General features: G+C 33.4%; 1 protein-coding gene across 1 annotated transcript in view; it reads right to left on the bottom strand.

Annotated features, from left to right (window-relative positions):
* Positions 1–38: 38 nt before the first annotated feature.
* The window catches only part of MYEF2 (myelin expression factor 2), a 31353-nt gene continuing 17631 nt past the window's right edge, over positions 39–13760 (bottom strand). Inside the window, exons 10-17 of the mRNA XM_054565461.1 lie at positions 11793–11894; positions 10248–10298; positions 9888–9956; positions 9489–9587; positions 9123–9194; positions 7189–7397; positions 7058–7109; positions 39–696 (exon numbers count right to left, since the gene is read on the bottom strand). Of these exons, the coding sequence (XP_054421436.1) occupies positions 533–696; positions 7058–7109; positions 7189–7397; positions 9123–9194; positions 9489–9587; positions 9888–9956; positions 10248–10298; positions 11793–11894 (818 nt within the window). The 3' untranslated portion in view covers positions 39–532. The remainder of the gene's footprint in view (positions 697–7057; positions 7110–7188; positions 7398–9122; positions 9195–9488; positions 9588–9887; positions 9957–10247; positions 10299–11792; positions 11895–13760) is intronic.

The raw sequence follows: 13760 nt of genomic DNA, 5'->3' as shown, positions 1-13760 counted from the left end.
GAGAAGGAATACTCCATTTCTTCATTTAAGACAAATAAAAACCATCTTGAACTTTAGCCTCTAAAACTTCCTCAGAGTAATTCTTTATCACCACAGAAAACTAATTTAAAAATCAACCAAAATCACATCTTAATTTGTCTTGAGTCCTTTCTTATCAGGAACAATTACATAGAGATAACAGAAGTTCGAAAAAAAAATCTGTTTCACAATAAATAACTTGGTAAAAGCTGAAGAAACTCGAATAAACAAATCCCACTATGTAGTACTGAAAATAACAAGGAAATGACTTATTTCATTAAAAAACAGTTTAACCATTCATTTAAACTGAATGACCAGACTTGCTGTCTTTAGAAACCCAAACTTGAGATTAACAAAAATCACAGTATATTTAACACTATACTGTTGAAAGCTGGTGGAAGTTTTAAAAGTTCTTTTTTACAGCTTTTGTAAGCAGACAGTATTACTTTTAAAATGACTTGTACTAGGAGATTCAGCAAAACAGATATAAGAATGTTCCAACCGTGGTTTGAAATTATGCATTACGATCCAAGCGAACATCGATTTCTCTGCCACTGATTTTTATGCCATTCATTATTCTGCAGGCTTTTTCAGCTGATTCTGGGGAGTCAAATCTGACCGTTCCACAGCCTTTTGACTTTCCATTCTCCATTTTTATTTCTGCAAACATTACATGACCTGTAAAAGAAAAATTACAGAATCACTAGCCAGTTTAAACAGGCTCCATATTTCACTACACAGGTTTGAAAATTCTCATTTTCAGTGAAGCAATTAGTAACCTGACTAGAAATATTAACATCAATGATTTAAAAATAACTTATATAAGTATTATTTACATAATTTTGTATTCTGAATATAATGCAATTCATATAAAATAATGAACATACAGGTTAGGATATACAAAACTGGACTAAAAATAAGTGTGCTTAGGATTTACTAATTTTAATAAAATAAAAACTTTATTTGTTAAATCCTTAGTTTCTTTAGTAAATTTTATAGCAGTAAGGCAAGCAAGCTCAAAATGCCACTAAGTCACCATGCCTAATGACAAACTACAAATTTAAACAAAATTATTTTTAGACAAAATTGTTGCTTTCCGCCCAATCACTTCTTCCTTCCCCTTTATCTTCCATTTTAACTTCATCCCTGAAAGCAGTAGCAGCTGTCCAGAAATTAAGTTTTTACCAGGTCACAAATGGCCCCAACTAATTCTGCTTTACAACCACAGTGCTGAAGTCATTCATTCAGTATCGCAATTTGAACTCCAACCCAAGAATGGCACCAAACATGTTATGGAAATAGGCATGGAAGGGATAGTGCAGATTTAAATTAATAAAGGTAAAAGCAGTTATTGTAAGGGCACAAAGAAGAACTTCAAGGGGTTTCCAGGAAGAGGAGGAAAACTAGACAGTTATTCCATATAGTTAATATCATTGCTGACCCTAGAGACTGGTATTTGATATAAATCGATTATCATTTGCCAAAATAAAAAGAGGCCATAAAAATCCATGACCCAAACCAGAGTTACTGATCATTACACACGTTACATATGTAAAGTGAGACTATCCCCAGGCTCACCGGGAGGTATGATCACCCAATCCACAAAGATTTAAGTTGGAGGAGTGTGACCACTTACCGTATTTCCCTCCCCTTGAAATATTGTAGTTGCCAGATCACTATAGGCTAATTTTAGTCTGGCAACGAAGTAAGAGTGCCAGACATATGTAATTCACATTTAGTTCTATAAAGGGAGAAAAAGGAAGAAGGGGGGAGGTAAAAGCAAAGGGCTTAGCTAAAAAATCCACAAGCTCTTTTCAGGCAATGGGAACAATTTTTAATCTCAATGCATGAGTAAGATTTTTTTCTTTTTAAATATTGATCCAATTAATTTCGTACCTACAACATCCTGGACTACTTTTCTATTGTGTCTTCATCTATCCTCCCACCTAATAACTGTATATATTTTTTTTAAAAACTGACAGTCTGTTGCTCACTCACTCGAAACTAAGTACATGGTCCAAGTTAATAAATGTCATGTTGAGCTAAAACCATGATTTTATAACCCAGACCAGGAAATATTTAACTGTCCTCTAAATATCTTAAAACAGACTAATTCCCAGAGAAATGTAAATAGTTAAAATAGAGCCAAACAATATTCACCCTATAAGTGGTTAAAACACACACACACACACACACACACACACACACACGAATGGCATTTTCTAATACATCATAAAATGAAACTGGAAAATTTTTAGAAAAACTTCAAAGATAAATACACAGCAATTTCCAGAGTCCTCTTAGTATCTTGAATGCTGGGATCTGAAAAAAAGCAAGTTTAATTAAAGAAACATACCTTGGTAAATGGCAACACTTCACATTGATTTTAAAGGGAACTATGGATCATTTTCAAGGGCTTTTACAGCTGTCCTTACAGTTTTCTACCTGAGTATGCTCCTTAAATGCATAGAAAATGGCTACTTGCTAGGTTTTAAAACTTACAGTTTTACAGTTTGTCCTTATTCTAATTTTACCTAAAAATGTACGCTTTTTCTTAACATTAAGTACCCCACCATAGGTGCATTAGCAATAGTAAGGGGTTTTTTTTACTTTTAAAGGAAATGTTTTAAATTTCAAAGGAAAATATATAATTATCTCTTGCAAAATATGTCTCAATCTTTCAGGACAAATTTTTTTGTTTGCCTCTCACAATCTTGGTTTACAGATCATCACTCAGATCCCCAATGTGTTGAGCTCACAATGATCTCGAGGCTTTTCTAACTGACAGGGTCTCTTAGCAAAGATACGTGAAAGTTCTTACAGTTTGAACACTCAGGCGACACAGAAAGTGGCCTATGGATACTTATTTCATGGTTAGACTGTCCCAAAAGTCCCAGTAGGCATAGAATCAGAAAGAGTTGCATGTTTTCTAAGTTTTTCTTTTTGATCCCATGAAAATATCACATGAGAAATTTTCTTAAGATAAATAATTGAGGAGAAAAGATGTAGTTTCAGCTAATTAAAATCAGACCTCTCTCTCTGGCTTTTTAGATTCTCTGAGGACTTTCTTAAATGACTTAAATATCTACAAATATCTTGTATAATTCTAAGAAAAACAAAAATAAGACTGCTTTTTTAGCAAAAGTATAGGACAAAACAGCATGCAATGAGAAATTGGTACCACAGAATAATCAAATATATTGCTGTTACATTTATTAGTGATAAAAATGATATCCTGCTATAAAAGAAACCTTGCTACTTTACTTAATTAACCTAGCTTATTAACTCATGGTGTATATTTTGAGAAATGTGTATCATTTCAAGGAAATCTACTTCCAAAGCAAAGCTGTAAGATAACCACAGGAGGAAAAAAAATAAGCAAAATCAGGTATTCTACAAGAAATGATGATGACGCAAGGGACAAAATAAGTTTTAGTGTTTCTTTACAAATAAAGTGACTATCAATAAATGTTCTTCATATACTATTTTACTGTCACTGCATTATTTTAACTGTTAAGTTTTCCTAGCATCAACCTACTATGCATGCTTGAAGCAGCATGTGGCTTTTAGTAAATAAAACCTAGCAAGTAGCCATTTTCTATGCATTTAAGGAGCATACTCAGGTAGAAAACTACATAACAGAAATCTGTGGGAACAAAACTCTATTTGTTTACATAATTTATAGCAGTAATAATGAAGTATGGACACTGCAGTTCTAAAATGTCATGGCCCTGCATCACACTAAGCCAGAAAGCCAGAGTACAGCTAAAGAGTTTAGACAAAAACGGAGCAAATTTAAAGGACTATGCACATTTAACTTCATTAACACAACCTGAACTAATGTGCGGTCCAACTCTGAAGTCAGTTAATTTACTTCCTCAGCCTTCTTAAAATGCATGTCACTGAGGAATTACGTAAGGCAAGATAAAGGAAACCTATTTTACTATATTTACTTATTTTCTATTTGGGGATATATGAAAACCTTTTTTTCTAAATTATAAAGGCTGAGAAAATGTTGGTTGTATTGAGGGTAATATAACCCAAAATACAACATTTCTTAGCCTTAGTAACTGTCCCAGCAAGGACAATTAACAACAACAGAAATTTAATAAGCAGAGGGCTTGCTGGTAGGCCATTTACTGGCACATAATGTCTGTGGGAGATACATGAAGTACCACTAGACTCTTACTAGGAAGCAACCAAGAAAATACAGGGTCCAGCACAACTAACACCTGCTTGAGTATGGTTGGTAGGGTATTAAATACGGGTGTAATAATTTATAGTTTTAATTTGAACATTTCACCTAAAATGTCATATGGTGTGCTTGAGTGTGGTATCATTATGTTATAGAGCTACATGCTTATGATTTTGTAATAAAAGATTTTGTAATAAAAATGGGGCATTATCTGTGCTGGACCCTGTAAATTTAAACACCCTGGGCTCAGGAGGCAAAACAAAACAAAACTCTGCCTTTATTGCAAAAGAAGCTATTGCTGGCTTGTAGCAGGTTAAAAAGAAACTTCCCATACTAGGAAAGAAAAACAAGTTTTGAAAACGAAGTGATGAGGCAGAAAAATAAATGGTTCAGTTCATACAAACTAGGTAATTTCAACAGTTGTCAATAGCTGGATACAATTGTGTATTACCACATAACTTATTTTCTTTCCCATCAATGAGTTTCAAGATTAAAAGCAGGAAGGTGGTAGGAGTTTAAGTATGATATTACCTTAATATAAATCTAAAAGCCAGAAGCTTTTATAATTAAAATTGATTTAAAAAAACCCAAAATCATTACTCTCATGGTAAAAGTACGGACTGATCAAAAAGGGACATAAGAATAGAGCTAAAATAACAAAGCAAAGAATAATGATTTAACCACTTTTTTTATTGTCTAAAATGCTGTACAAATTTTTTAAAATGCAGATTTGGATACTAATATTTCCTTTCAGAAAATGTCTTTGAATTGCTGGTGTCCTTCTGTCAAAACAATACCACTACAGCTAGACACCCACCAAAAAAACCTCAAGTCTGTTGCAAGCCTTGCTCATACCTGACATCAAAATAAATAAATAAATAAATAAATCTGCCTACATAGGAAAATGAACAGTCGATTCAGTATTAGTCACATTTTCATTAATCTCATTTGTTTGTCCCACTTTGTTCTTTTTATTTTGTTTCATTTCCACTTTTTAAAATAATGTCATATCACATTTAGAAATTCATTTTTTCTCTGAAACTACAACAGAGATTATCTATACTTGCTGCCATTGCTCTTCATGTCATATGTTACAGTAAGGCCCTAATGTATTCATTCCTCTCTAATGTATGGGACTTGTGGCCAGATGCTGCTTACTTGTTCTGGGAGATATTCTAACTCCTATAAAAGACCACCATCACCTCAAAACAACTTTATAATTCTGCTATGTCTTAGTGGTGATTGCTTACTACTTGACTCATTTTCAACAATTTTTTTTATCAAACAAAAAAGGTTGAGTTACTCTTCTTTGAATACAATATTTTTAAAAAATAATCAACAAAACAGACCAAAAGAACATAATGATAACAAACTGCCAAAAATACAGTATTAGCAGATTTAATGAATGAATAAATGAAGATCTCCTCAGAATGTTTAACTCACCCAAAAATATTTAATAAACTCTTACTATATGTATCAAGGCAATGAAAGGTTCTAGGATAAAGAGATAGTTTTTGCCCTCAACAGCCTCCATCTAGGAGGGAAGAAAACATGTGAACAGTTTATTATAATAGAGTTCATATAAAGTCCTCTAAGAACACAGTGGATAAGAGATTCCACAGTGCCCACTTTGATCACAAATTATCACTTTTTGTTAAGTGACTACACAAGCTACTTTTGTGGGAGAACATTAGATTTAGCCCCTTTATGATCTCAAAAAATTAAAGATATATTCCAAATACTCTTAACTTTTCATTAACTCTCAAAGACTGAATGTACCATTTTTAGCCCTTTTATAACATTATATGCCATCTATATAGCTTATTTTTGTGATTATAGTCTCTGGGACACCACCCAAAAGCAGAAAAATACTAGCAGGAAATCTGTTATTTTGTTCCACTTACACTAATTCTCTCATAATCTCAATCTCTCTCTCTCTCTCTCTCTCTCTCTCTTTCTCACTCTCACTCTCTACTAAAGAAGTCCTTTTTTTAAAAGCACTAAAACAGCCCTGGCTGGTGTGGCTCAGTGGACTGAGTGCCAGCCTGTGAACTAAAGGGTCACGTGTTCGAATCCCAGTCAGGGCACATGGCTGGGTTGCAGGCCAGAACCCCAGTGGGTGGCATACAAGACACAACCACACACTGATGTTTCTCTCCCTCTCTTTCTCCTTCCCATCCCCTCTCTAAAAGTAAATAAATAATATCTTTTTTTAAAAAGTACTGAAACACCTAATCTTCTACAGCCCTAATAAACATACTAAGGTAGTACAGGTAATATTAGAGCCAAGAATAGTTCATAAAAGAATCAGAAGGGCCACCAGAATGTATGTATGTCTAAAGTGTTACGGGCAAGGGGTTCTATGCTATTAGGTAAGCTTCCAGTGCTGTGTAGGCAATGGAGTATATAGAATGGGGTCATCTACTAACTCCATTATCACTTGGAGTTAATATCACTGGGTCATGCTGACAATACACTGCACTATATTATAAACAAGGAAATAAATACACCATTCATTAGTATTTCCCAGAAGAAAAAAATATTTTTAAATGTGAACAATCATGATATATCAACCTTTTAACAATCAGATAGTAGACCAAGCATTTTCTTTATCCACAGGAGACAATGACAGGCTCTACTTTACATCATGTCATTTAATAGTAACTTACATTGCTCTTAGTCAAAGTAAAGCAAAAATATTCATTTATTTGAAGTAAAATTAGACCTGTCATACAACCTAGGAATAAGCATCTAGACAGGTAAAGATCTAAACCCAATCTTTAAAAGTTTAAATTTCTCCTCCATAATCACTATCAACATAACTGCAGTCATTGGCATACTTACCACACTGACTGAATTTCTCTTTTAGTTTCTGCCAAGTCAAGTCAAAAGGCAGCTAGAATGGAAAAAGGTATTAGTAACAGATACAGAAGGCAAAAAATAATTTGAAGTACCCTTTACATTTAGTTGCTTACATTTCTGACAAATATTTGGTTGCCTTTGGAGCCTATTCTGTCTCTCATTCCGCTTCCCATCGGACCCGATAAAAATCCTCGATCCATATCGATGCTCCTTTCCAGTATAGCTCCTATACCTGGTCCCATTCTATCAAAGCTGGAACTCATCCGATCCAGTCCCATCCCCATTCCTCCAGTCACACTGTTCATGCCACCCATTCCACCACCTGGATTTTCAGGAAGGGACAAAGAGGATTTGGGAGTTTGGTGTTTTTGTTTTAAAAGCAGAAAAAAGGAAAAGGAAGAAAAAAGAAAGAGAAGGGAAAGAATCATTTTTGAGAAAGGAAAGAAAAATTAATTTGTTTATGTAATTAGATTATATATAAGCATAAAATTATTTTCATACATACAATATAACAGTCTTCCAAGGAACAGAATTTAATTTGGTATACATCTGGTTAGTTGAATGTTAATGGCTAACTGAATGTTAATTTTAGCCACTATATAATATAGTATATACATATACTTCTGTAAAATTATACTCTGATCATAAAACCCATCATATATGTTATATAAATTTTCTACCAATTACTTTATCCAATAATGTTATCATAGTTTTTATCCTCTTTTTTATTTTCTAATAACACACTAACCTTATTAATTGCTAGAAAAAGATAGATGGGGCAAATTCAAATTATTACAGCTCCAGTAGATCAATTGTTGCTCTCATCATACTCTCCTATATAATATTCTTTTCCTAGCTTCCCTTTCACCTCTGTATCTTCTGTTTCACATACAATTTCTCTTTTTGTATAAGTTCAATTTTCAATAACCACAGAAACACAGTAATTTTAATCTCAGTATTACACAAAACCTGCAGAGGTAATAACAAATGAAATCAACAACCCTTTGGCCAGAGCTTGAGAATTTATCTCAGAGCGCATATCCACTTCAGTCCAATCCTACTCATTCTTGAAATGTATCCTTTTTTCTCATACCTAAAACCCTCATACACAGAAATTCTAAAAATTAGTATCACTCTCAAGTTGGTTTTCTGTGAATAATAAATATAAAATCAGGGAAACAGAAGTGTAAACTCTGAGGTGAAAAAGGAAAGGTAGGGAAGTTACCATTAATAGGAAATTGGCCAAGGCTAAAAGAGATGATGAAAAGAAGGAATGAAATGAGAAGCAAGCAACGATGGAAAAAGGTATCTTCAGCTGACAGGATTTTTTAATTAATTCTTAGAACAGCTCAAATAGACTATATTTCCTACTTGTGTGATTTCAATCAATTGAAGGAAGTCAATAAAGTACAGAGAACTCTTAGAGATATGGTTGAATAAAGAACAGAATAACTAAGCCACGTGTTAAGCCTTTAAGCCTAAAATGTGGTAGTGGAAACAGGTGGAAGAGATTTGGCATTCCCCAGTGTTTCAACTACTCTTGATTCTATCACAGGAAAGGTTTAAGAGGAGAAGAAATAAACATCTCTTTCAACATTAGCCCTCAACCTCAGGTCTCTTTAGAAGTTTATATCTAGGGCAATTCACCTGCTTCTTCCAAAAGACAAAAAGGGTATCCAGAGATGAAATGAGCTAGTAACCAATAGCAGTTGGAAACAAAGTTGGTGCCAATGCAAAAGTTGTTCTTGACAAATGACCAAAGAAATCCCCAGACTTCTTAGTTGGAAAGGAGATTCTTGGATTGGCTTATAGTTAACTACATACTCTGGTATTAGTTTAGAAATACCGAAGAAGTAAAATTCAAAGTTACTTTAGAAATTTCAGTGAACACACAGAAAAGCTCAATAACTATCAGTTTCTGCACATTATAAGGTAACATTATTAACATATAAAAACTAAGTATTACTATACTACAATAACTACTCTTGCAAGTGTTTTGCAAGCACTCAAATATTACTGAATAAATTCCAGTAAAATTTAAACCTACTTATTCCAGATCCCACTGGACCCATGTTAGAAGCTCCTATTCTTCCTGCAAACCCTCCAATCATTGCACTGCCTAAACAAGGATGGAGAGATAATATACTAATTAATTTAAATAATCATACTTTAAAAGTCCCAATGTATTATGCTCTCAGAAGATACACAGTAACTGAAAAGTAGTCTTCAAGAAATAGGGTTCAAATATGTAAGATACTGAAAAAGACAGCTAGTACATTAAAATCCATGTGTTTTTCTTCTAGTAATAAATTTTGTTAAACATTATGAATTTCTAATGTCTCACACAAAAAGAAAAAAACAAATTTGGAAAAATATAACCTGTGAAAAGAAAAAAAGTATGCAGCCAGCCTACCAAGTCTACCAAAGGAATCGCCAAAGCCTCGATTTATTCCAATATCACCACGTCCAAAATCTCTCTCCATGCTACTAGTCATTGCACCACGGTATAGCTCTGAAAAAATTATGCAAGAAAATTAACCCTTTTTTCAAGTAAATTAGTACACAGTAATCCATTTAGGAACATATTGAAACTAAAGAGATAGCCAAAGTCACAATTACAAAAACAGTCTATGAATTATCCAACTTCACATTCCACGTATATACGAATTCGCCAGGCCGGTCCCTAACACCAAGTGCCCACACTCTAAAGACATCTATAGTACACATCCCTAAGTGGGGGGTGGGGGGAAACATTTTACATACAAGTTAAACTAAAAGTAGCATACACATCCCTCTACATACATTTACCTACCTCCCATTCGACCAACTCCTCCAAATCCTCCCATGCTATTAATTGCTTCCAGACCACCAAACCCAATGCCTATGAAATAAAGATTAATTTTGAGATTTGACTGTTCATTGAAAGGTAACATTTTGTAAATGTTGAGTCTCACCAGTTAGCTCTTCATCTACCCTATTTCATGCAGCTGCTTCTTAACACATCACCTTTTATATTCCTTGAGTATGTACCAGGTTCAATTTCTGCTAACAGCTTTTAGGAAGTGAGCCAACAATAAATCATGACTTTTTTCCCCTTGGAATTCTCAATACAGTTCCTTATTTACTAAAAATGGTGGCAGGTACATACCGAAAAACAAGTGCTTATACATACCTCCTCCAATTCTATTCATTCCTCCAAAACCTGGACCATCCATTCCCATACCTCAAATAAAAACACAGTATATACTTTGAGTAAATCTTATTTTTATTACTCAAGAATGACATTAACACCAAACAGCAAAATAGATACCACTGGTTTAGTCACAATGGAACACTACAAAAGCAGGGGAGCACAGGTGGGATGGTTCAAAGCTCCAGGTCACATCAATGGTCTAATCATGAATATTCAAAAAAGCTTCAATGAATAATCATTATACAATAAAATTCACTGGTCATACATTTGGTTAGAAAATATCTAGCACTAGAAAATTATTCTTTTTTTTTCAGAGCAGACAAAAAATATCACTCTCATTGAATTTTTTTTTTCAGACAAACACAAGAGTATCATTATAGCAGATCTGGACATCAGGTCAGAGAGTTAAGCATCTACACACAATAGCTAAGAGAGCAGTGAAAAATTAAAGAATAAAAATAGTATGTGTTTTGGAGGGTGGAGGGTCTAAGAGTAAGGAAGAAAATTTCCATCTGTTTGGATCAGATTGATTACCATAACTACCCTAATAATTTAAAGTGTGGTTACAGCATCTCAAAAAAATGAAAATCCTATCACATTTATTAATCTATCAACTGAAACACTTCTCAAAGTGTGGTTTGGGGACCTTGAGGGTCCAACAGATCAAAACTATTTCATTTATACTAATGACAGTTTTACCCTGATTCTCTGAGTATAATGTGGAATTTTCTGTAAACTGCTGTTATGATGTGTCAATGTAACAAACTAAATGCAGAAAATATAACAGCATCACTATCTTGCATTAAGCCAAACATTAAACAGATATACAAAAAGGCAAAACAATGTCACTCTTGTCACTAATTCTTTTGTATGGAAAAATATAATTCATTTTTTGAACGGTGTATTTATGTTAACACAATGGGCTTACTATTTTTAAATAAATTTATAAATATGTTTTAAACTCTACTATAGTGAATATTGATAAAGGTAACCATACAAACAAGCATATTTTGGAATCGTGAACATATTTTAAGTATATGTTTTTAAGGGTTCTGAAACCAAAAAGTTTAAAAAACCAATCTTAAAATTAAAATTAAATGTTAAGTCTAAGTGAAGAGCCAAATAACTGTCTTAAAAAACTACTACCCAACTAGATATGCAGATTTAAACTGCCTATGATGTGGTAGCCTTTCAGCCATTCCACAAATACTATAAATATATCCATGTTACACAGGGTACCGTGTTGAACATTCTCCTTCTGCCTTAAAGCCATTTCAAAAATGTGCAGTGCTAAAAGGCCAGCTACAGCAAGGCTGGCCTCCGAGAAACCCACCTGACATTTGCCCATTCTCTTTCACGTTCTCTGCTCTCCAAAGTTACACTCCTTTTTCAAACTGAAGTGACCTCCTAAATATTCAACTATAAAATGCAGTCCTTTGAACATTATTACAAACTACTAAATGTGAGCTTTATGATCTAGCAAATACACTGTTTAAAAAGAAATAAGCAAGTTATAATACTCACCACTTGGACCTAAATTTCCCATTACACCACCTATGTTCAACTGGCTGGCACTAATAGGCTGTCCACCTGGACCAAGTCCCATTCCAATGCCCCCAAGACCACCTGGAACACAAATAAGAGTATTACTAACTCATATATGATTAAATAATTGGCACTACATTTTTTAGAGCTATAAACCTGTAGAACTCTAAAGTTTTGAAAATATGTAAATAAGACCACTGGTTCTTGTTTTCATTGGGGTGCAGCACACTGACCCTCATTAAAATACCATTTATAAATAATGAGAAGTGTTTTATGAAGCAGATTCATCTTATATCCCAATTATAGGCATATGAAAAGGATTAATAAAATACTAAGAGGATTTTAAATATTGTATCACCTTATAAATGGCATACATATCTGAAAACGAGACTTTCTCAAATTTGTAGAACCACTTAAAATCTAAGAATTACTTTTAAAATGGTTCAAATCAAACTAAAAAGTCAACTACCATAAAAACAAGATTGAATAAAGCAAATGTCACATTACCTACTTTATCATAAATATTTATGTATACTTATATGGTACCTTAAGTGTTTTCACATCTATTATCCATAGACAAGGAAATCTTTGAGACTTTAAGTTATTTGCACAATGCCATTTAGCTATGTGATTAAGGCTAGAATTTAAGTTTTCTGTCTCTAAATCCAACATCCTTTTTACTACTTCGCTTAAAATAAACTAATTAAATCTACTGAAAATAGACATCAAGAAGACAATCTGATGACCTTATAGAACTAAATAATATTTGAATAGGTAATATTTTAATCTACTTTTAAAGTTCTTGCTAATGTATCAATTAGAGGCTGAAAAGCTACACACACACACACACACACACACACACACACACACACAGAGGTAGAGAAGTATATTGTATTAAATTGAAAGATGACTGTGACCTGGTAAAGGAAATATCTTTTCTCAGCTCAGTCCCTAAAAATCGTCCAACTGAAAGCAATAACATATCTGAACATCAGCAATGCTCATGTCTACACCTAGCACTATCATTCTTCACTAAAGGAACTGGGATTTCTTGAAAGTAGGTCAATTCCATGTATTCAAAAAAGAAAAAATCGTCATGGTTCTGGGAAATCCTGTTTCTACCAAAAAGAATATCAGAGGCATAGGAAATGAGGAGGACCCCACCTGTCAAGTTATAATCTGAGCAAAGAAAGGGAGTGAAGGAGAAAAAATATAGGGAGGTAAATAATAATTAGTGTAACTCTAAGAAATTGATTCTGTCAAAATCTATGAGGTCTTATATCAGTATATCAATAGAGAAGAGTATATAAAAATGAAAATCTCAAAAAGAAAATAATATAAAGTAAAAATGTAAGTTAAGATTTATTTTTTATCTAAATAAATGAAAGATTAATAGTTGAAAGTAAATTGGGAGACCCTGCAAAAAGCCAGGATTTTTAGAGATGACACTGTGAGTGATAAGGTAAACTTGCTGGAAATGGAGAGAACTGCCCTGTAAGAGAAGGGGCAATATTCAAAGACACATGTGCTGAGAATTTTCTAGTTTATTCTTTAAAAGTGAGTATCCAAATTATGAAAGCACAACAAATAGTAATCCACGCCCATACTGTTGCAAAACTGCATCCCAAAGACAAAGATCTTAAAATCAGCTACTTGAAGAACACAGCCTACCTATTAAAAAAAAAAAATTCAACAGATAACTGACCTATAGCAACAATGGAAGCCAGATGACTCTGTAATATTTTCAAAGTGCCAAGAGAAAAGAACCACCCATCTTAAACTAGATAACCAGTGAAACTATCTTTCAAAATATAGAAAAATCAAAATTGTGAGAATTTACTAACAGATCCTCACTGAGAGAGCTTTTAAAATATATGTTTCAAGGGGGAAAAGTAGTGCCTGGGTCTAGGAAAAGAGAAATGATGAGACAAAAAATGGTAAATAATA

Source organism: Pteronotus mesoamericanus, unplaced genomic scaffold (genome assembly GCF_021234165.1).
Source record: "Pteronotus mesoamericanus isolate MK-2021 breed Mesoamerican mustached bat unplaced genomic scaffold, CSHL_Meso_final contig_164, whole genome shotgun sequence".
Classification (NCBI taxonomy): Eukaryota; Metazoa; Chordata; class Mammalia; order Chiroptera; family Mormoopidae; genus Pteronotus; species Pteronotus mesoamericanus.
Note: the sequence above shows the minus strand (reverse complement) of the source record. Positions and strands in the feature narration are given on the sequence as shown.